Source organism: Labrus bergylta, chromosome 21 (assembly GCF_963930695.1).
Source record: "Labrus bergylta chromosome 21, fLabBer1.1, whole genome shotgun sequence".
Lineage (NCBI taxonomy): Eukaryota > Metazoa > Chordata > Actinopteri > Labriformes > Labridae > Labrus > Labrus bergylta.
This window is the reverse complement of record NC_089215.1, coordinates 8,450,490-8,475,475: the sequence shown is the minus strand read 5'-3', so window position 1 is coordinate 8,475,475 and position 24,986 is coordinate 8,450,490. Positions and strand designations below refer to the sequence as shown.

The following is a 24,986-nucleotide window of genomic DNA, read 5'->3' as shown; positions in this document are numbered from 1 at the left end:
TACATTTTTGTTTGAATTAGAAAGTGCACACAACAAAAGATCTATTAAGTATTGTTCAAAACTTACATTTGAAACAGAGAGATGAAATCAATTCATTGATCCGAATATTTAGTTCCATTAAACAAAAACAGAAACAAACAATATATCTGGGAAAAGTTAACCAATATATTCATCCAATGTTTTTTCAATCGTTGAAGATTTTGGAAAGTAAACTAGAGGGTCATCTGCAAAAAGGCAAACTACTGTATAAAGGAGAGATATTAGCAACAAATGACTTGTGCAAGAAGCACGGCTGACTATATTTTAATCATAAAAACCATACTTCACATTTACATTGTCATTGGTTGTGTGTAATTAATTTTCTGTATTATAATGCACCTCTGTTAACTTCTTCCATTACTTTGCTCTTCTGCAACAGTATTCTTCTTCCATTGCTTTACCCAACATGAATTATTTAATCCAAGGACACAATAATCTTTTGTCTCCAGGATGACTACATCAAGAACACAGAGGAGAACATGGGCTCTGATGAAAGTAAGTCAGAAAAACAAAGATTTTGTGTGTGTTTAAAAGGTTTTTCTGAGGACAAATGACGAAGGCTTTGCGGTTTTGTTTGAAGTTAAGTGTATTTTCCACTTACAGCCTTGAGTGTTTCCTATTGTATTTTATGTAAAGACAGTTTGCGCAGGCTTTCAATATGTAAATGGTTTTACTTAAATGGCATGTTTCTAATGCATAGACAAAAAATGCTGTATTTTACATTCAAACAGCATAATCAACGATAAGTGCTGTCTGTCTTTATATATCGGCTCTACACAGTAAAATAGTAGAACTCATTTATTGGAGTGCCAGCTTCTCTTAATTGCAGCAGTTGTCTGAGGTCATCCAGTGTGTGTTGAGCACTGGTCGGTGGTTTCACAGCTTATAGAGGCTGAGAATGCTGTTGTGATTCAGGGAAAGGAGAGGCTGAGCCTTCAGTCGGATCCATTAGCTTGAAAAGCCGCCTATAATTGCCTTTGTTGCTGAGGGCTCAGCTCAGAACTCCCACCAGGCGCCACTCACCTCCAGAGGGTCCGTTTCCTGTTTGAAAAAAAGTGTCACTTTTAGAAAGCTGTGGAGGATGAATAAAGAATATGTGTCAACGTTCAACAGCATGTTTTTTTTTTAGAAAAGCGTTCCTGTTGTATCGAGCAGAAATGATAAAAGATTGAAGAAAGCACCACATTTGGTCAGTTTAAATGGTCAGTTAACAAAAGCCATATATCATTTTCAGCAGGGCATTTCAAAAATTTCAAAGCAAGTTTTTCCCAATTATCTTGCTGGCTTCTCTGAAATCCACTTTTTTGTATTACATTCATTAGAAAATATATTACAAACAGAAATTGCAGAAGTCCAAAACATGACCTGGGTATCCTCTGGGAAAAAAATATTATTCCAAACCTATCTTATATATGTCTCTCCATAATTCTTTTATGTTTAAACAACCAAAGACCAAATAAGCCATACAAACTATAAAAGTCAAATTTGACAATGATGTTTTCTTAGCCTGTTTCTTCAGCACCGATGGGACCAAAAATTTAGTTGTTGAATGTGCAAGATTTAAAATAACCAAAAATGACAGAGGTTCATTTAGGACCTGTTTTTTTTTATAAAACAACGTGTGAATACAACAATACAGACACAAGTGTTCAATAATATTAAACAGATATAGCCCAGTAATAGTCTAGAAAAAATGAAGACAAACCATTGTTTACAGATTTAGTTGTACCATTTTAAGTTGTGTCTTAAAGAAACCAGCAGGGGAGTTTTGCAGACCAAAATTCTGGAGGGGCACAATTAGAGCAGGAAGCACAAGGTTTAATTAAAGATAAAGGGAAAAAAATGTATTTTTAAATTATTTTCATGTAAAATTAACGTTTTAAGGACAACAATCCAAGGATAAGACTATCCACAACATATATTAATTAAAAGAAGACAGATGATTAAGCCGCCTATGAAAGAAACCGGTATGTAACCTACACTAATATGTGTTAACTATTCAGTTGTTAAGTAATTGTTGGAGTTGTTAAATACAGTGAATATGTTAACATGAATCAAACTAGATTGCACATTTGTCTGGTTGACAGGGATAGGGCTCTTTGGGTGAGCAGTGTGTACTTGCTGATGCAGGGTCAGAGGTCAGGCATGCTACCACAGCCACATTGCTTTACTTAAAAGACACTAGTCGTGTATCAAAGGAGTAAGATGTTGGAGAAGCAGCTCAAGACATCATTCCAGTCCTCTGTTCTCCCAGCAGTGGGAATAACTAATGTATTCTGAAGAAAACGCCTCGCTTGCTGTAGTGTGGGCGATGTTCATTTGAATACCATTGATTCCATCCCCGTCCCAACTCCCATTGGGACTAATTCTGCAGACCTAATTGATCCAGGTCCTCTTCGTTGCAAATTCAACGAGACAGAAAAATCTCAGACGAGGTGTAGGACTACCTGCAAGCCCCGGATTGAAAACGACCTAAAAGTAGACTTCAGACACCTGCTGTGCTTGAATTGATAGAGACATCAGCTCAGCTCTGCAGAGGCTGCCTGTTTTTTTTAAAGGTACCATTTCAAAAAGATACCGCTCTGACTTCTCCGAATTGCTGCCATGTTTGACCTTGACATCCTTTGTGTAAGCAAAATCATAAAGCGTATTTTGTGCAGGGAGAACATAAAATGAAGATAGTTGTGCTTCAGTTTGAACAACTTCAGAATATAATTCAGACATGATCTTTCAAAAACTGTTATTAGTGTCCAATTAGCATGTTGAATCCTTTATGATTTCAAGTAAATAATGTTACTGCTTCATTAGAGTCGAATAAAAGCTATGGGCTGCTCGAACACTGCAACCACCAATTAAATCTGACGGTATAAAAAGTCTTCTAGGTTGACAGTAATTGCAAATCCAGTTGAAACTAATTTACTCAGAGCTGTCAAATGGGTCTGACTTGCTCATGCTTTTAATATTTATCGGGGCTAAATCTTTTCGGTGTCAGACAGCTGGTACAATTTCTCTGCAGCCCAATAACGGCTCTTTTGCGGATTATCTTTTCTTTCTGTCCAGAGCCACTTATAGGTAAAAGCTTGTCTGACAATTTGAATGTAGAACAAATGGTTGATGAAGGCCTTGATGGAGGATTCTGTCTTATCTCCAAGTCTTTGTCCTCATTGATGTGATGTGAACACAGACAGCAGGGAGAAAGCTCACCATTGACCACATAGCCTACACACAGTGGTAATTTTCCTCTGCATCAAGCTCAGGTTGGAAGTATTCTGACATATTGTTACAACAGCAACTGAAAAGAGAGTTACCCATAAAAAACTTAGACAAATTGGATTATATTCAAAACAACATAGCTCACAACAAAGCTAACATTAGCCTTCTATTTGATAGTGTTGCATCATAAGATAGGAAACATACATAATAGAGTCCTTGCTATTTTTAATGTTTACTAGCTAATGCTATTGTGCTAGCTAAGGTAATAAGGAAGGGTTTGAATACTGACATTAGCTAATGGGTTATCAGATATGTAGCCTACTTTTTACACATGTTGCTTTTCATGACATGATATATCTTAAATCCCATAGTAGTAAGGAATCTAACAAATTGTAATAATTTGACCTATTCCTCCATCAACATACTGTCTCTAATCATTTAGCGCGGCATATAGGTAACAACTAATGCTAGCATTCCAAGCTATCATAACAGTTAGAAAGGTGTTGCTATTGTATTTTGTAACATTACTTAGCGTTTTTTTGTTAACATTTAACAACTTCCTACATTAGCTACGTCAAGGTTAAAACTAAATATTTGATAACCCATTAGCTAGGCTACTTTCACAACATTTATCTTATATCCTGTTAGCTATCGTTGCTGAAAGCTAACTACCGTTCCATAGGAAAGGTGAAGTACTTGCTAACTAAATTTGCAAGCTAACAGAAATGTTCTAACTTTTAGTAGCCTAAGTAGTTGATTGATTTTTTTTGTTCATTGTCTTTAGGGATTAATTAACCTGGACGCATTACACGATGATGACGATCAGACTTTGCAAATATAGCCTATCTTTTGAGTCCAGACATATGAGGATAATCCATAGCGCTTTGCAAACTGTGTGTGAAGTCAGAGGATAATGACTGTGAATATGGTGAACTGAGGAGAAGGCATCCATGTTCTGTGTTTTTCCCCCCAGCATTATGATAAAAAAAAATAATCTAGGAGAGAGTGGACACGCGCTCAGTGCAGCCCACCTTTGTTGACAAGATTTCAGGTGGATTTAAAGCCCTGCCGATCCAACGTGCAGGATATAATCAAAAACCAGAAGAGCAGGCGAGGTGGAAAGCACACTTAATCTTCAATGCAAATTACAGCTTGTGTTTGGTTTTCAAATTCAGTATGTAGGAGTCTTATAAGAATACTGCATGAGAGCCGTCTATGATTTTAAGCGCTTGCCTGGAGGCAGACTTGAAGGTGCTCATAAATACTGAACATATGAGAAGATGGCGCATTTGAAATTATACTAAAAGTACCAGGCTTAGTTTCTATGGGAACATACAATAAAGCAATATTGTGCACTTTTTTATCATTACTAAGGAAATATCAGCCAGTGAAAGGTTAAGATGAAAACGATTAATAGGATTATTTGCAGTGAGTATGAGTTGTGAGTCATAAAATTAGATTCTTAGTTTCCTGGATACCTCAGTTTAAGACTGCTAAATTTAGAGATGCTATAACCTATATGAATATATGAATATAAATATTAATAATGAGGAACTAATCTACTGACCTGTGTGTAATATATATATAAAACAGGGTGTTACAATTGACCAAGTGAGAACAATGATTACAGCTTCTCTTAGCTCTGCAGCCTTTAACAATTTTTAGTTTGTTTTGGTTTTACCAGAAGCAACCGTTACAATTTTGTGTCATCAGGAAACCTTTTGGAAAAAAGGGTGAGCATTACCTGCTCAGCACTGAACTGCAGACAGTTAGAGTTAAAAGCTTGTTGGTGGACATAGTGGACGATTTAGAGGCTTAAAAGCTCCAATGCTTCTCACCTCAGTTGGAGGAGACCAATGAAAAGTCATTTTAGCCTCTAAATTCACAGGTGGAGCTGGAGCAATTTAAAAATGTGACTGTGGTTCTGACTCATGGTAAACACAATTCATACAAAGTGAAAATATTCTCAGAAAGGATTAATTTCTAAAAAATGATGTCTTCCTTGAGCTATTGAGGATTTTTATGAATTATATGTACATTCATCTTAATTGAAAGCTGTCTTATTCCTGGAGTGCATTCATTAGGTCTCACTATGGTAACAATCCAGATTCAGATCCATATTTTTGATTATTAAACTGATACATAAAGAGGATTGTGGAGCTCTGGTACCTGTGTGTGCTCTGTGAGTTGGTTCTTCATAAATTAAGTCTTTTCAGTGAGATGTGTGGTGCACAGACAGACTCTGCTTTCTGTGGGAGTGGACAGCAGGTACAGCGGCTGCTCAGTGGCCTAAAGATAATAAAATGGCACAAAAGAGAGAGGGAATAAGGTAAAACAAAAAGAACCCATAAAAGTTGGTTCCCTGCCACCATAAAGGTTTATGGTCCATGACTGTTAACAAAATGAAATGCTAAACCTTACATGACAGTCCCTGTAAGATGAACCAGGAGAACGCCTGTGGAAAGCCTGAGTGATGACTTTAACTAAAGAGAAATGATGTGATCTATTGAGGCGTACATAAACTATGAGACATCATTACTCTCTAGAGTATAAAAAGTCACAATAGTGTGTATGGCGACAGTTTGAGGTGAATTGTTTGTGTCCTAAATCTAAAGAGAAACGGCAGACAAATGTACCAGCAGCAGTACAGCCTGAGTATAACTCTCCCGCTGGGGTTAAATTATGACTGAGCAGATATCCAGATAAAGAGAATAAAAGTCAAGCTGTGACAAAATATGGTTTAAGAGCGACTTAAAAGTTTTATTCAGGAATCAATTTTTCTGTGAAGCTCTTTGCTGAGCTCAAATGCTCCTTCTTGTTTTTGTCTTGAGTTCATTCCCAAACCAGAAGTAGATTTTACTTGAATGGATTTTCAATTCAATTACGTTAATAGGAGAATGACACTCATTGATATGAATTCAGTGTCTCTTTAATATTTACTAGTCATTGCTTTTGATATGGGTCAGTTACTTTGGGAGCTTCTTTTAATGGTCTACTTTGGAGTAAGCGATCGTTTGTGTCGCTCTGTGGTTGAAGCTATTTTACAAACAGCACATGGTTTCTTTGAACCATTTGTCTGTGAAGATAAGCGGTGGGATTTTCTGCATATATTATAACAGCACTTACTGGTAAAGTTTAACCAACTTAAAATAATTGATATTCCCGTCACTACCGTCGGCTGCAATCTCTCCAGGCTGGACTAACAACCATGCTGGCTCCTTTGCACTCGCCGACAGAATCAAAATAATAAGCTCTGAACCAGGGTTGGGCAATTAATCAATTTTCAATTTCAATTACAAGTTAGTCTTCCCATGATCATGAAAAAGATAATTGAGATTAAACAATTACTGTGCTGCATGCTGTGTTGCGCTCGTTTTGTCCAAAGGCTTTGTCACGCATGGTAAATGTTTCAAAGAAGTTTGTTGTTACAATTTTGACCACAAGAGAACATCATGACTACCTTAAAATCATAGTTAATTCATTATTCATTTATACTGTGTATATTATTATTTTCAAGCCAGTCTCAAGTGGACAATAGAGGAACTGCAGTTTTTGTTTTCCACCTTGGTATTTTTCAACATTGGAGGTTGCCACTTGGCTCTGACAACATGTCTTTTCAGCACCCTGTGCAGCAGTGCTGAAGCATGGTTTCTATGTGGTACCATGTCACATCAAAGTATGCTGGAGTGGATCACAAGCTAGCTGGAAAGTTGAGCAGAACTCCCGTCTTTTTATGAACTCCAGTCCCCTGCTCAAACTCATACCTGCTCTTACAGAACAAAACCGCGCCACTCGCACTGAGTCTCTTGCAGGTATTTTCGGATTCCCTCTGAGTTGTCATGTCATCCACTAATTCCATACAAGTCCACTGTTCCCTCACACCTCTCAGCTGTAAGCATCGGAGTATCACCTCGTCTTGGGCTTTGCAGGGATGTGGTTGGCAGCAGCTTCGTCTGTTGACCGTGTTGACTACAAAGCAGCTGCTCAAAGCTGACTCAGGATTTCACAGCTTAAATTTCTCTGGGCTACCGCCGCTTGTCACTCACTCTTAGATTTATCAAAGCTGAGTTTTTTCCGAGGTCTCTCCGGCAGGGTGGTAAATGAACTTGGACTGTGTGACATCAAGTTTCTGATGGCATTGACCAAAGGCACGAAGAAGGTGGAGGACGCAGTTCTATTTCCATCTCAATCCATCAGTAGGAAAGAGGGTGGCATTGAACATTTCAACCCTCCAAAGACAGAGAGGGAAGAGAGGAGGGGGAGGAAGAGAGCGAGGAGGACAGAAAGTGGGGGGGAGGGAAAACCAGGGAGACAAAGATAGAGTGCGTGTCTATGTGTGAGAAAGAAAAGGCACGGCAGGGAGAGACAGGGATAAGTTGACACGAGGGAAGTGAGATGTGACAAACCGAGAGAAAGAGATGCTCAATCAGTGCTGTCAGGTTTTCTCGCAATCACAGACAGCCAGTGGAGACTGCAGGTTGTACTACTGACGACGAGCTGCCTCGCTAATGACAGCAAGGCGTCCATGTTTTCAGCTATAAAATCAATGGGCTCATTTGTGCACTACAATTTTCAATACACATTTAATGATATTTATTGCACACAATTGTGTAGAAGATAGTTTCATGAGGATGGGCGATGATATTTAATGGTGTTAATGTACAGAACTTGCACAAAAGCACATAAAAATGCTGCTTTTTTGCCACATCCTATCAAAAGCTGGTACGAGTGCTTGTGAAAGGACGTGTTAAAAAAACAGCCGTGAGCTCTGTATTTTTCTCCTGCAGGTGACAAAAAAAATAGAGAATTACAGCAAAACACCTTAGGTTGGACTGACACTTTGGTTTCTTAGTGTTTTTCTTTTGTTTTTGCAGCCGTGGACACCACCAAGGACCCTTGCCAGAACGTGAAGTGCAGCCGCCACAAGGTGTGCGTTGCTCAGGGCTACCAGAGGGCCATGTGTGTCAATCGCAAGAAACTGGAGCAGAGGTAGGCGGGGTGTTTTGCCCTAAAGCAAGAGGGAGAATTGTATTTGTTGTTGTTTGTTTGCAGGACATGTTGCCACTCTTCAGGTGATTTTCATGTGTACAGGACAGACGTTTCTGTGCTATTCATGTCAACAACCTACTGTAGAAGTGTGTCAGTTAAAGGTTTTCAGTGTCTGCTTGGAGAGGTATTGACTGAACTCAACAGTGGCAGAGAGTGTGAGGAGTCCAAAGTGATGTCAGCTGGAACAGTCATGCTAAGCAGTGACTAGTCATTATGGGAATGGAAAATGACTAAATTGAACACATACAATTGACCCTTTGTTGGCTCTCTGATTGCTGACCACCAATCAGAGAGCTCCCTCACATAGCAACCGTTGCTAAGTTACTTCCGGTTAGACAATCTTTCGCCTGGGCCGAGTCTTTTCAGTGCATCACTAAAAAATTGTGATCTTAATTTTGTTACTAAACATGCAGCTCAAGGGTTTGCTTGGTGAGTCACTTGACTGCTGTCTGCAGAGCTCTGATTTTACCAAACTAAAATGAATACCACTTAATTCACAGCACTGAAATGTTTAGCTGAGGTTAAATATTTTGACCTTAAAGCCAATTTGTATAACCAGATATTTCACTTTACTTTATTTTTTGATCTAAATCATGTGTAATATTTTAATATTGGCAGTAAATACAGGCTGGTTAATTTTTTTTGTTTGAATTCATAAACCATACAACAAACCCGAAATGTTTTTGTTTATGTTAGACCAGTTTCTTTAAAAGTTTAGCTTAATTTCATTATACACCAAGTTGGACCTCATACCGTAAATCATTTTTAAAGTAAATTGTTTTGGGGTTGTAAATTCAGAGGTATTTAAATTCTAACATGAATTATTCAGCATTCATTATATTATGAAATCGGGCATTATAATGGACAAATTGAATTTGGATGCCTCGCTTCCAAAAAGCAATCACTAGACTTCTTTGAGTCCAAAGAGATACAAGCTTAATGGGTAAATGTCAAGGGTACAAACCTTATGATTTATTAATTCATAACTAATACCTGGATCATCATGATTTAATCTAATGCATGATGTATCATGAACTCCTGTGACTCAGTTTTGATTAATAATGAAGCCACAATTACTTGGTTTAATTACTTCAAACTACATGGATCAGTAGTTAGTGAGCTCATACATTTATGCACTTAACTCTGATTTAAACTAACATCATCAACAAAGATGAAAGTGGACCAAGGCTCCTCAGCTCAGTGCGTTTGAGAAAAATAGCCCATAGAGTTTGAGGGGCTTTGATCAGCTTCTTCTGATATTCTGTGTTTCTGTTTACCCCCAAACCTTGTCTTAGGTCTTTGTTTATGCATTGGTGTAGTGTGTTTACAAAGTGACCAGAACTGAAAGCAGAGTTGATCAAATCCTTTGCTCATGTGTTATACCGTAAATATGATTGGCTGAGGGGTAAAAAAAAAAATCCATATCTGCTTTGTAGGCCAAATATAGGATTTTTGGACAGCTTGGATATCTCCCACATGACCAAAAAAAACTGCAAAGCTGTCAACAGTGTGGTGCCAAATTGGCTGCCATAGTCGAAGTAAATAAAACCTCAAATATATAACACAAACATAGTGATGCCATTTTTTTTTTTAAAAGCAGCACAATATCCCACCCAATTAATTTGCACCCAGTTTTAACATGATAAAGAACGGTTTTATTAAGTAACATAGAATTTACATTGTGATTGCTTATTTCTATACAATATTATATTGTTATTTCTTGACAATAAATCAAGCTGTTTATAAAGGGGTGAGGAATCAAGAAATACAAATGGATTGACTCCCATCAGCGACACGCTGAGTTTATGCCATTGGTTTTGTTTCCCAGCCTGCTACTTTGATGTTTTCACTGTGAGTGAACCTCACAGTGCTCTCACAGTGTCTTTTCAAAAACAGGGGGGGTTAAGTTGTCTTAATTGAATTCACTGAATGCTACCTGCTCAGCACCAAACAGCAGGCAGACAGCAAATACATAGCAGAACACTTAGCAACTGAAGGACCAAGAGACCAAAAATAGAACGTAAAGAGAGTGAATATGGGCCTCAAGATGCCCAGAAACATGACTGCTAAAGTATGCTTATGTTGCTACGTGCCTGCTGGATGTATGAATATTAAACAACAGTTTGCTAACAACCTCGTCATATCTACTTAAAAGGTGATAATTTGCTGGGTTTACAGTTTGTTTTCACTGTCCCCAAGTGGCAAAACATTTTTCATCACGTTTAGCTAATATGGACTGGATTTCCATTAATTTGGTATGAAAGAGACCTAGCTGTGGTGGAACCATCTTTGAACGATATTACATAAACAGAATGATTATCCTTAGCTATAGTGATTTTTATTTTGGGCCCCCCTAAGCATTATATTATGTGAATGCAGTTGAAATGTTTCTTTCCCAGTTCTGAACCACCACACAAACACACACACACACACACACACACACACACACACACACACACACACACACACACACACACACACACCTGTAACACTTCTGCGTTAAGTCTCATGATGTGTGAATCAGGAAGCAGAACAAATGAGGTAAAAAAAAAGAAGGTATTTCTGTGGTCAGATTTAAAGTCAAAGTCAGGGTTACCATAGTGAGGTTGAAGAACAAAAGGCTGTGATGAACAAAAAGTATTGATTGGAAACAGACAGCAAGTCTTAAGAACAGGTAAAGACGAGCACAACTGGAAGAAGACAAGAAAATGAAGGCAATGTAGGTAGTCTGACAAAGACTGAGTCAGTGCAGAGCAGTGTGTGATTTGACTTTGCGTCACAAACACTCAGAGACACATGGCACGCAGAGACACAGCACTATTTTCGCCCCGCTGTCTCTGAAGCTTTCCCCCTCTGTTTCTACCTCCGATGCCAGCTCCGCAGCGGAACATCTTTGCCCCACTATTTCACCTCTGTGACATTCACATTGATGGTGGGACTCAACAGAGGCGTAACGGTCCTGCCTTAATGCAAAATAGTAAAATGGTCATGGACTTGAGTTTGTATAGCGCTTTTCTAGTCTTCTACTCAAATCACTTTTGTAAGGTGCATGTCTTTAGCTTATAAGCTAATATTCAGTACACTCATCAGTGGCCATTTTTCCTCTGACGTCATGCTGTATGGAGGAAAGCTCCATTTTTGTATTTCAATTGGAAGTTATCACACGACTACTTGATTGATTAGCAACTACAAAAAGCTTCTGATAGTGTTAATCCAGAGGGACACTGGGCAACACTTTAACTTAAAACAACATTATGATAGCTCTTAAGGTAGGCTATGTACAGCTAAGTCACATCAGCGTAGCATTCAAACAATTCCACGCTAACTCTACTGTTAGCTAGCTAGCATAACTGTTAGCTATCGTATCCTGCAACACTTTCAAATGGTTATTTTAGCTCGAAAGTGGATGAGTGTTGTTATTTATTTATTTATTATTTGTTATATTTGACCTTGACCTTCATACAACCCTTGATTTGTTAACTAATAAATGTAGAAGCTTTTAAAAAGTTACAAAGAGTTCATGTTGAAATGACCTCAAACTGAATAAGCATTTTGATAAAAGGTGAGTTTTAGAAAAACAACACATAAAGACTTATGAGTTGAAGTTTTACACATTAGGCTTTTAAACCGTGTTATATAATTCTTGTTATATACTTTGGTTTGAAGGGTTTCAAATGTGTGTCCTTCACAAAGACCCTTTTTATTCCTCTGATGAATCCAACTGAAACGTATTTATCAGCTCCCTTTGCCCATTCATTCTGCCCTGACTGAAAAACAAATGAGCAAGGTTGCAGTCTGAAAAGAATTAATGGAGTGAATTATTACTACCTGCAAAGTCTATCTGCTGCGACAGGCATTTATCTTTCTCTCTTAAGTGCTTCATTTACGGAGTCACTCCAGAGATGAGAGAGACTGTGTCGAATAATGGGGTAATAAGCACGAACACAGGCACGCTAAACCATCCCGGCGTCATTAAGAAGATACCCGAGAAGTCGTGCTGCTTGTGCTCACTGAACATGCAGTCAGTCACCGATTGAGCGGAAAGCAGGGGAGATGGATTTTAAGAAATTCATCCAAGTAATAAGTCAATGGAGACTTTTTTTTCCTTTTTTTAATCCAGGATCTTTGAGTTCAGCCCATTGATCAATTTACGTGATCTTACTCTTGACAGAAACACAAAAAAAAAAAAAAAGTTTCTCTCTCCATTACTTTTTGCTTTATTAAGACCTTTATGTGTCAGGATGTAGTCTGAAAAGGTGAGCATAACCTGCTGCAGTTCCTCTGCTGTTCTATCATCTTTAGAGGATAAATTCAACCGCTGTAGAAGACTGATCTGTTATTCTTCAATCCAAAATACCTCTCTGTCAACAAGTTTCTCGGAAACGACTTTCTACAAAAGAAACAGTCTGAATCTAAAAAGCTGTTGACAGAGTGAATCAAGGTTACTTTTTCTACAAAGACTGTGAATTTTTAGCTTCACTGGCAGCATGAATCCTGGGGAGGTGACGGTCGTCAGTCATTCCATCACTTTGAGCTAATAGCTCAACAACATTTGGAGTAATTGCAAAAACATTTTGAACAAACATTCAAGATCCTCTGTGTATAAAGCACCCTGACAATGATCCCTACATTTACTCTCGTGCAACTGTGAGAATTATATTTTGGAATTTTCTAATGAAATGTCTGGGAATCTTTAAGTTTGTGCTGCAAAAATTATTATTGTTCGATAAATTAGTCATTTAAAATAAAAATCTCTGGATTTTCTTCCAGCATCATCTTAAAGTCAAAATCTTACCTTTTCTGATATTTTGGTTGATACCCATAAATACTCCCATCAGCATGAGCTTACTTTATGCTGCTAATTGGCCAATATTATCACACTACATTTAGATGTGTAATTTGTTAAACAGGTCGTGTTAAGCAGGTTTAAGCCTCCAGAAAAGACTACCACTTCTTAACATTAAATTCCTGGTGGTAGCCTTGTCACTGTGAACTTGTTGGCATGCTGACGTTAGCATTTAGCTTCAACATTTACAGCCTTGTGGAGCTGCTGTCGTGTGTCAATTTGTATTTCCTTGTATTTTGTTGTTTGTAATTTTCAGAACTGCAAGCAAAATACACAACAGTGATCTTATCTTAGAGACATTATGTCTGTATAATTATTTAAAATGATTTTTTCTTACTTTTTCTCTTTCATGTTCAGAGTAAAACAACCCTTGCTGTCGGAGGCCCATGAAAGCAGCTGCAAGCCTTGTCCTGTTGTTGCCTCCACCCCCGTATGTGGCTCTGATGGACACAACTACGCCTCCAAGGTAAAGAAAATATTCCCCTCCAGCACACCTGTTTGAAAGCATTCACTTCTATATCAGATCATTCTTCTTTTTTTGCTTTATTACTGAAGCCTGTCGCCATAAAATCCCTTTGAATAGAAATGGAAAGTAGCCGTGTCATCGCTTTAAATAATGAGAGGAGCCCAGTCAAGTGCTGTTTCCTGCTGGGCTGACATATACGTGGGCGCAGCGGGGCAGCACAGTTCATCACTGCTCGCGGGAGGACAAGTGCATCAGCTCAACGCGTCCGCATGATTAATGACCGACGCCGTTTTGAGTGGCATCACCGAACACTGGCCGCTGCCAGGACTCTTTATTGATTTATGTATGGTTTTTAATTTTGACCTTGCATGAGAAGGCAACGGAAAATGACGACTCATTCTCGGTGCCTTTCTCTAAGTGCAGTGTCTCATCTGAATGAGCAATCTCTCTTTTCCTGCGGTCACCCCCATCAATATTTTAACTGCATCCCTCTCTCTCTTTCTCTCTCTTTTCTCTCTCTCTCTCTCTCTACAGTGTAAAATGGAGCAGCAAGCTTGCCTCACAGGCAAAGACCTGAGCATCATGTGCACTGGCTTTTGCCCCTGCGCCACAACCCCTGTTTCCACAGACTCAAAGCGTGGCAAGTACCATTACTTTACCTGCTTTTATGAAAACATCTCAATTAAGTGATTTACGCCTTCCTTTCTCCACTATGCCAACACTTTCATGACTTAGAGTTTCAAGAAAAGAAAGTTCTGATGCATACTGTCGGCAGGAATAGCTTCCTATTTGCCCACAAAACCAATCAACCCAATGCTCAAGGTTTTGGATCAATACTCAGCAATGTCCGAGATTACTGTTATCCAAACATCCCCCATGTGGGTCAACTGCTCTTTCAATCATGTAGTAATTAATTATTTAGAGTGTACACTATCTATCATTGCAGCCAAACAGTATTGATTGTGCAGGCTCTTGGGTATGTGGAAATGCCAATTGATCAAAAGGATGAAATTCTGCTCCTGTTTTTCTTCTGTAAGTGCTTAGCCTGCGACTGAAAGTGGATTTATATTGGATGACAGGAATTTTCTGCTGAAGAGATTATTGCAGAATATTTTCTTTGAAAGGATCATAGAGTTGTAAATATGGCAGCATGAAAATTCCACCTCTAGAGCTGTACATCGAGGGAAACGTTTCATTCTGCGCACTATGCTTCTGTAAGAGCCGTATGAAGCAGCGCCACTTTGTTGGAAGGTGAGTCAGATTGCTGTTAAGTGTCTGCCAGGGTTTTGAGTACATGGTTTCCTCTTCTTTTTTTTTGCTCCCTTAGAGAGCTGCACAGGCCAGGACCTGGCAGACCTGGGCGACCGCCTCAGAGACTGGTTCCAACTCCTTCATGGAAACGCCAAGCAGAATAACTCTGGCAAGCTGAGAGCTGGCACTGCTTCAGGTTAGAAAACTCACAAAGCAGCTTTATTCTCTCGAAACCTACAACTCAATAGTCTATGCAAAGAAATGTGGTATAAACACAAAGAAACTAAAGTGCTATGCTAATTGTTTCTGACAGCGTTGGACAGGAGCCTTGTGGCAAGCTGCAAGGACTCCATTGGCTGGATGTTCTCAAGGCTGGACACAAACAGCGACCTGTATCTGGACCAAGCTGAGCTGGCTGCTATCAACCTGGACAAGTACGAGGTTTGCATCCGACCCTTCTTCAACTCTTGCGACAGCTACAAGGACGGGAAGGTCTCCACGGCGGAGTGGTGCCTCTGCTTCTGGAGGGAAAGTAAGTAAAGGAAACTCCACTGAAGAATCATGAAGGCTCAGTCTATTTTAGGTCTTATCTCTGAATGAATGAATTAATAGCAAGGTTACGTCACAGGGGAGCAGAGGGTTTGCTTTGGTTTCACCTTATTTAACCCAACCTACCATTGAGCAGAAAAAATAGCATGATAGAGCTGCTATGAACAGTTCCAAAGAACAAGTATTTCACAAACTGATTAACTGGGTGTTTATGACTAATTTGTTTTGATTTTATGAGGAATAAGAGTTACTCATGATAAGGCATGTGGTAGAGTGTAGCTGTTTGTCAGGGGGCTGAAGATCCGCCTCAGATCCAGCTTTTTTACCTGGTTTTCGGTTGAAGCGAAAGTTACTTAGGTTGAGAAATTTCCAATGTGGTAACCCTCATCAGCAGGGTTCAAAACCGCCCTTCAGTAACCAATGGGTGAAATCACTGAGACATATGCCATATTTAGATCAGTCTACGCTAAAAACTGGTTGTGATTAGTTTAGCTTAGCGAAGCTAGGTCTAACTCCTCCTAAAACATGAACTTTTATTTCTAGAGTTCCGATCCTTTACAAATCAAACAGAGTAGATACATTTGTTCTTTTAGTAGTGACCTTTAAACAAATGTTATGATAGAGCTAGGCTAGCTGTCATCTCCTGTTTCTGTCTATATTCTCAGCTAATTGCCTCCTGGTTCTGTCTTCAGATTCATTACAGAGATATGAAAGTGGTATCAATCTTTCTATCAAAGTCCCTGCAAGAAAATGTTCAATCTTGTTTTCCAGAAATGTCAGACTATTCCTCCTGGTCTGAAAGCCTGCAGGCGGTTATGTTACAGCAGTATTTGCCAGACTAATCAAAAACTTTAAAGCACATTCTGGTTGTCTGTTGCCTCTCTTCTCTTCAACCTTTTGGCAGTTTGCACTCATGCTTGAATTCTCTCTACATGCGTCTATATTCCACCAACTGTCCAGGTCTGATGATATTCTGAGATGTGATCAGCCGCTCAGCCCCCCTGCTGAGAACAATCTCGGCGAGGCGTCTTTGATCTGACTCATCTGTCAGATTGCCAGAATCGCTTTCTGGCAATTCGAGAAGTCCTTCTTCGCAGCTTCTCTGAACTCTGCCCACCACCGAGTTTTGTCTCTCCAATTTACTACAGAAAAGAAGACTTCACCTAAATTTAACGTTCCCCTGAAAATACTTCTTCAGCTAGACAGATTCATTTGTTACTAGTTTAAATCAGTGATTTCTTTGGATGTGGCCACAACAGGCACCAATGACTTTCAGATCACAACATTGAGGAGTCACCTCAGAAATATTTCAACAGTGTTTTAATGTCCTTCCCAAAGATGCTGGTGAAAAATTAAGAACAAAGTTTACCCTCACCCGCTTGCTTTGATTCGCCTCTACTGTACACATCCCTTTGGACAGCCCAGTAACAAAAAGCATCATTGTGCTCAGATCAGACAAACTTAAAGAACTACCTCCTGGTTCCTTTGTCACTTTTCATGTGGGTGTTGAAGTTCCACACAAACATAGTTGTCTTGCAATATGCAGTCACACAGATGTTTCTTTAGCGAAATAGCTTCAAATCTAATGTTTTAATTTTCTTTTCCCTTTTACATCTAAATGCACGATGGAAGAATGTAGATGGGTATATCATGTTTTAATTGCTTATTTGAGGTCATATAATTCCCCAAGATTTAAGGGTTGTAGAATTCATAGATGTCTCTTCAAACTCTAACCCTTTAAAGGAGTAATCTGTAAGATATCTACTGAATTAAATCATAAAATGACCATGCTATATCTTCAGACATTAGGGAAACATGCTATGTTGAAGTGCTGGCTTTTCTGACAACAATGCAGCAGCCAGTATGTCCTCCTTCTATGTTTCGATTCTGGTCCTGAATGGTCTGTATTTGTTTTGACCAGAGAAGGTAGGCGGTTTTAAGGCTCCCCCACACGGCCGTTTTGGACACCCCTCGGTTTGCCAGGCATATGACAAGCCTGCAGGTGTAACATAACTGATTCTACACAACCTATAAAGTCTTAGCAATGTGGTAAAACTAATCCAAATATTTTTTTTAAATGCAGAGAGGTTAGAAAGCATTTGGACTACAGTACCCATTTTAAACTCTAGGTGTGAGTGTTACATATTGCGCCTTTAAATACAGACTTTTAGTACTGGAAACACCTTCAATAAAACCTAAAATGTGTGACTGGTTTACAGCAGATACACCAGTTTGTGTACCAATTCTTTAAGGTTGTTTATTTCCAAAAAATAACCTGATTTACTTGATTTCAGACTTTAATGGCATGTTCTTCTCGCCATTAATCTGTAACCCTAGAAAAGTTGTACTTCTCTTTATTCCCATAAAAAAACATTGAAAGCTTTGTTCACTTTACGGCTGCAGGGATGTTGAAAGCACTTTCTCGGTTACATGGAAACACTGTAGAGAAGAGAAAATGTCAGAAATGTCAGACACAATGATCCCAGAATGAATCTTCAAAACCCCCTTTGAATATTCATGTTGAAATGAAGTGGTCTAAAGAAAAAAAGCAGTATTCCTGACATTTTGTGTGTTGTTAAGTGTAAAATGATCAGTTATCTTCATGGACTCAGTCAAACCTTCATTCACACTCACAGGGCTATTGAAGCTTTGCACATGTGCTGTATCTACATCTGTGCTATTTGACCTTTGCAGAGCAAACACAGGATATTTCTGGCAGTGATCTCATTTGCACACTGATTATGCCATCGATCAGGCATTTAACCTGCATGCAATAGATTGCACTGGCTCCCTAATCAATTTTTCATTATGAGCTGGTGATATTTAGAAACTGCTTCACACTCAGGCTTGAAATTGTAATGTTTAAATGATAATGTTTGGACATAAAACGTCACACTACACGTTTTTTAAAATTCCTTTGAACAATGAGGTGTCTATAAAGAGATCTTTTTTTTTTTTTAGGGGCTCATTACAAACTGTTTCATCTTCTTTGTTTCTTTTTTCTATCTATTGTATCTGGTCAGCTTGTTCCCTTGTCTTTCTCAGACTATACTCAACACCTAAGCTCTCAACAGTCGATTAGGCTCTTGAGGGAATGAAACACAAGACTTCTTAAACAAATCAATACATTAAAAAAAAGGATAATAATGAAGAGCATTGATTGGGATAATGTTCAAGCAGAACAGATTGAAGTAAGTTCTGTCTGTCATCACTCTCTTTTGTTTGATTCTGACAGAGCCGCCGTGCCTCGCCGAGCTGGAGAGGATCCAAATGCAGGAGGCAGCCAAGAAGAAGCCAGGTAAATGCATCGATCATTCAAGCAGGGGCGTGTCCAGAGAACGACCTGGGGTGGCATGGGCCCTCCCTGAGAACTGATTTGCAACCCCAAGTGCCAGCCCATAAACTAGTACATGCTATCTGCTTGGTTAGAGGCAGGACTAATGATCAGACAAACTGATTGCGTTAGGCCCTGTGTCCACCTAGCAGGTTTTTTTGGTCGAGCAGAAAAGCGCTGTCTGTGAACATGAATGTACCAACTGGATCGACTCTTTCACGCAAACACTGCACTCCTGAATTTTTCTGACATTGTCTGGGTGGGCTTCATGTGAAACTAAATCTGATCACCTTGACTTTTTTCAGCCAACCCCCTTAGTCTGCATTAAGTCAGGATAAATTGATGTGTGAATACAGCAGGTAATAGCCTGGAACATTCACTGCAAGCAAGTGGGTGAAGCAAAGTCGTCATTCATGTTGAGCAGAGTTTCATATTTTATACTCTATTATTATTATCTATAATATTATTATATTATACTATATTATTTTCTACTGTTGAGTTTGTCCTGTAGACAAGTTGTTCATGTTTAAGTCATATTAGCCTAGAAACAATGACCACTGTGGAAAACCAATAATCTAACACTGTGACGCATACAGTATGTATTTCAGGAACCTAACGTGCTGAAATTAAATTCTTTAATGTGTAAAAGGAGCTTATGATACCTTAATGTGAGTACTGATATGATTATTTGAGACAGAATCTGTAAGAGAGTGCTAATGGTATAATACGATGTGCGCACACATACTGTATGCCAGCAATCACCTTGAAGTCTGCGCTCAAAGTGGGCCACCCCAGTCAAAAAAAGGGGACACACCCTTCCATACGACAATCGGAAGATCAAGACATGTTTGCGTGAACGTTTTAAATATAACCCTTGCATAAAACACCTTTAAGGCAGGAAATCACCACTGACTCATTCAGAAGTCAGACTGTGCTACCATGCGGTGCACCGTCTAGGAGCTGGTGTGTGCCCCCGCACTCGCTCCGGGTCTCAGGTGTACTTGCGTAACAAGGTGCATCGAGCAAGCGAGAGGAGCAGGACGAGGCTCATTTAGGAGATCAAAAGTGCACGGCTATAGAGGGATTAGACCTTAATCAGGCTGATGGTGGGGGAGGGAGGATGCAGTGGTGTTGGGGGGGGGGGGGATTAGCTCTCTGAGAAACCCTGGTAAAGTATCTTTTATTTATCCCGCTCTACATTCTGCACAGCTGCTTTTCAGTTTTCGGCTCAGAACACAGAGATGTGAACTTCCATCCCTGAAGCCTACTTGTCTCATTGTTTGTGTTTTTCGCTAGATTTCAGAGTCGGAGGGGGGGAGGGGAGGGGGGAGTCAGGAGGGGTGTTGGTGCTTGTTAGAGAACTTTGCTTCGGGTTTGACAAGAGGGTCCTGAGGGAGGCTAAAACAGAGCAGCACTGTCACCAAGGCTGTCCCTGCATCTCAACACGGCACTCTTAAAAAAAGAAAGAAGAAAAAACATGCAGACACTCCGTGTGAAATAACATCCAGCTGCATATGAGAACTTTTATAAAACAAATGGCGAAGCTTTCTCTGTCTCCATGGTATTCTCCCCATCTCTATCTCTATCCTAACTAAGAAGTCAGCATGAGGCTGCTACGTGTGCTAAGTATTCAAGAATCATTCCTGTGTGTGTGTGTGTGTGTGTGTGTGTGTGTGTGTGTGTGTCCTTGCAGGGACATACATCCCCAGCTGTGACGAGGACGGCTACTACAGGAAAGTACAGTGTGACCAGAGCCGAGGGGAGTGCTGGTGTGCCGACCAGCATGGGGGAGAGATGATGGGCACCAGAATCCATGGGAATCCTGATTGTGGTAATAGAGGGGGCACTTTAGGAAACAGATATTTATATTTCTATCAATGTCCACAGCAGGAAAATCCTTCTTATTAAAGACATTTTTTGTTTGGAACTGATCATATTGGTGTCATTTGGCTCTTTGATAAGAATAATTGAGTATCATCTGCATAACAATACATTTAAAATATAGTTACTATTGATGAACAGAAAGTATTTGCATTTGCGGGACAAATGATGCCCTTTATACCTAAATATGATCTATATTTAGCTTATTTTGAAGTATTATCACAAAATCGATATTTGCATACGTTCCATTTTGCAGATGAAGTCGCTGGATATTCTGGAGATTTTGGGAGTGGAGTGGGATGGGAAGATGAGGAGGAGAAGGAGGCGGAGGATAACGGAGAGGAGGCAGAGGAGGAGGAAGAGGAGGAGGGCGAGGCAGACGATGGAGGATACATCTGGTAGAACTGTCTGACCGCTCGTAAGAGAGAGAGTCAAGTCGCAGCTGCTGGTCTGAAAAATCTACAGGGACGGCTCTCTCCTGACAGCAAAGGATTTTTGGGATGGGACTGGGGTGTCATGGAGCTGTTTATCATCCTGGTGCGATACGTGGTGCTGGTCCAGTGATTACACAATGACCAGTTTTTGTCTTAGATATGTGTAATTGCTTCATTATCCTCTCTGTTTTTTACTGACAGAGCTTTTTGTTTTGCTGTCCTGAGAAGCAGGACCCACCGACTACTGCAAAATAGGTAGCTATAAAGTCCATCAGAGTTCCTTTCTTGTCCAACGGCCATCTATGCATATAGAGATTACCAGTAATTTTGTATCGTGCAAAAAATTCTCTGAGTATTACAGACGCCGTCACACTGGGATCGAAAGAGATCAGAATCAAGTGAGGATTTGACATAAAGGGAAATATGCTTGTTTGCTTTTTGATCTAATGTTTGATGCAACCTGTGGTTTAGATATGAAGCTAAAGTTAGGAGAAGTGTAGCTCAGCTTAGCTTAGCATTGTTGAGATCTTTAAAAAAAAACGAAAAAACAATCCAAGCATTGAAAGCTCACTTATTAACTTTTTCTCATACCTTGTGTTATCAGTACAAAAGCATCATTTTGTACATGCATGCATGTTGTGTTTTCTTGAACTGTTCACTATACAATACAGGAAGTCTCTGCATCGGGAAAACGAGAGAGAGAGATGATCCACTAAAACACTACCCACAATTATTTATTTTTTTTTACAAATCAGACATAAAAAAAAAGGTGTTGGAGAAAGGCTCTAAAGATACTTTGAGGTGCTTTCTGTTACTTTTGGATAGAGCTATGCTAACTGTTTACCCCTGGTTAAGTTCATTAATGCTAAAGTAAGGGGATATTTTTAGGCAAAGGAATTTACCAGCTTTCAAAGGGTCGCTTTGGATGACGAATGGAAAATGATCATCTTTATCTGAGTTTACTCTTGGCTGTAGAAATCTCTTATTTGAATCTTTCTGCTCCCAAACATTATTTTCAGTAACTTTCAGTAACAACCTCACTATACACTAAATGCACAACTAAATGGCAAGCAGACAACATAGCATCAAACTGGTCAACGAAGCGACGCACTTAGTTGCTAAAGAGATGGATACTTTCTCCCAGGAACTATATCAATAATTACATATATTAATGACGTTTTCCTTATGGCTGTAAAGATGACCCCGAGTCAGTGTGAGAGTTGCTCCATGCATGCTTGGTGTGTAAATGAGTAACTCTATGCTAAAATATTTAAATTAAGATGTTTACAATATGGCTTCATATCAACCACACAGACCGAGTTCGATTGAGCTACTTATCCGTGCCAGAGAGTTAATGGGCATATTTCCTAAATGTCAAACCTTTCCTTCAAAGCCACTCTGTCTAATGATGTTATGTATTTCCAAACTGATTCTGTAAATAAATCCATTGTAAATGATCAAGTTAAGCAGATTTCAGGTAACAACGGTTTCGAGCTACCTTTACGTTTAAGGTGTAGCTTACAAAGCTCTTACAAAGTTTTTCAAGATTAGCCTAGTGTACATGCTTTACAAATTAAGTGGCGACACAAACAGGACCTATATTTCCAGTTGGATTTCTTTGATTGAAAACCTGTAGAATGTAATTCAATGACCCCCAAACTGCACCTACAGTAGAATCCACTAGCTGCTGTCCTCTGCTAACTCTGAAAATCATGTCAAAGAATGTGCCATAAATATGTTTTCTTCTGTTTGCAGCTTAAAAAAAAAACTGTATTTTGTGTTTATAAAAAAAGAAAAGTGTGCATTACTTGAAGTTCTTTGTGTATACTTGAATTCACATTGTAATTTTTTTCTATGAGATTATCGTTGCCATGGCTTCATTCATGCTATTAGTAGGTCAGACATTTAGTAGTTTTTAGTATTGCATGTTAGGAAATAAGAATGTACTCCTCGGCTGAGCACTTTACTAATAAAGGCACATGGAGCCAAGCTGTATGTTCCCTTCAATCTCTTCTATCACAGGAATGAAAGATGGTCACCCAGAGAGAAATTAGATTGAGTTTATCGCTCCTGCAACAACCAAGTCACACTCTATCATCCCCTGTATTTAATTATGAGGTTTTTTTGCAATAATCCTGCTAGAAAAAGAAAGGAATGCTGTGCTCAGGGGTGCCTGGAGGGAAATTAAATGAATTTGATAAAGGCAGGTTGACACACTGTAAGGTAGTGAGGAGAGGATATGTATCACAGACTGCAGCTTTCCGCTTTCTCTTACCTCAGGAGATCAAATTTATTTTTTGCAACTTTAGCGTAGGCGCTTTTAAAACAGATGTTGAGCACTCTTTTTCCAAGAAATAACAATCTTCCTTAAGTAGATTATACTTCTTTTAAACTGGAGTGTAAATATGAATAATTTTCTGTTCTAAAAAACTTTCTCAGGACCTTTGTGTCCCCACCAGGTGTGCGAGGCTGATTACTAAAGTGTATTACGGCTAAAGCTGCTAACAGCCGCAATTACATCTGATTATGTTTGACAAGGCATTAAGGAAATACAGTTTCATCATCAACGACAATAATGGAGCCTGCTGTGATAAACAAGAAGCAGAATCTGAGTCTCTAGCAAGCAGGTGGGGATATTAGCAGGGGTTGTTTTGGTGCTCAGATGCCACCTCATGCTAGAAGACCAAAAAACAGCCACATGGCAGACTACTAAATGACCATCAAATCTGTAATGAATGGGCCTGTACTACTTCATTTTAGCACAAATAGCAGTCCAAAAGTCCCAAATTAAAGTGCACGACTAATATTCTTATGTCAAACATTGTAAAAAGTAAAAGTAAATGCTGGGTACATGATTGTATTTAATTAAAACTCAGAAGAATTGTTATTAGTGCTAATGCTTACATCACTTAACTGCAATTTATTCAAAACTAGAACTTGTATCATTTAATATCTAAATTAGATGTACGGCAGAAACAAATTTCGTGTTATAGTTATTGTTTTTCAAATTCAAAATTTTAATAAAAACCAGTAGTGCTGCAAAAAAAATAAATCCCTTTGAAATGTAGTGTAGGAAACTAAACGGTTTCTTTCAATTGAATTCCAGGAACTCTAAACAGTTTTGTTAATGCAAAAGTTGTCCCCAAACATCCTGGTACACCATCCATTAGACAAAAGGTGTTATTTACATTTTAACAAGACCAAGAGTCCAAAGCCATACAGCCTTCTGTGAGATAGACTTCCATAAACCAGGCGTTTGAGCTGACTCCTACTGTCTGCATGCTAGGAAACACACTTGTGCTTAAATTGACCTTGTTATAACAATTTATGTCAGGGAGTTCATAAATTTTGGAATCCATAAAAATTCCATGGGAGTCCTCCAAACAATTGTCAGTCTATCCGGTAGATGTTGAAATATTTGCGGTGACAGGCAGACAGTGAAGGGCAGCTAAGAGTTATGCAGTAACTTCTCTTCAAGAGTCTAAATAAGCCTAGAAGCAGAGTGATACACATAGTGCAGTTTGTTGAAATAACAATGCACATCAATATTTAAGCTTGAAGATAAACAATTGTTTTGGCAAGTGAACAAAAAATGTGGAAAGAGATTGTAGAACCAAACCTTGTTTCACCTGTTAAAATGTTTTTTCCCCCTTATCTGTTCATACCAATGAAAAAGTAATGAGCTTGAACTATTAAGCAATATCCTGCTTTTTTTAAATTCCATTTTCTTTATTCATAAACAACATTGTAGTGAGCTTCAACATTTTGGTTACTTATTCTTATACCGTCTGGAATTAAGAGAGGTGACCCAGGATAGAGCCTTGGGGGACACCACAGCAAAGTGTGACACAAGAGGACAACTGTCCTCCAAGCACAATAGAGACAAGCCGCAGTATTGGTCAAAGTTTATGACCTATTGTGTCA

At 39.1% G+C, this 24,986-nt stretch overlaps 1 protein-coding gene across 1 annotated transcript; it reads left to right on the top strand.

Annotated features, from left to right (window-relative positions):
- Positions 1-375: 375 nt before the first annotated feature.
- LOC109996059 (SPARC (osteonectin), cwcv and kazal like domains proteoglycan 2) lies at positions 376-23,051 on the top strand. Its single transcript, XM_020650001.2, has 9 exons — positions 376-534; positions 8,127-8,241; positions 13,505-13,613; positions 14,148-14,253; positions 14,941-15,060; positions 15,178-15,396; positions 18,649-18,711; positions 20,441-20,578; positions 20,885-23,051. The coding sequence occupies exons 1-9, from the start codon at positions 519-521 to the stop codon at positions 21,028-21,030; spliced, it is 1,032 nt and encodes a 343-aa protein (XP_020505657.2). The 5' UTR covers positions 376-518; the 3' UTR covers positions 21,031-23,051.
- Positions 23,052-24,986: the final 1,935 nt, after the last annotated feature.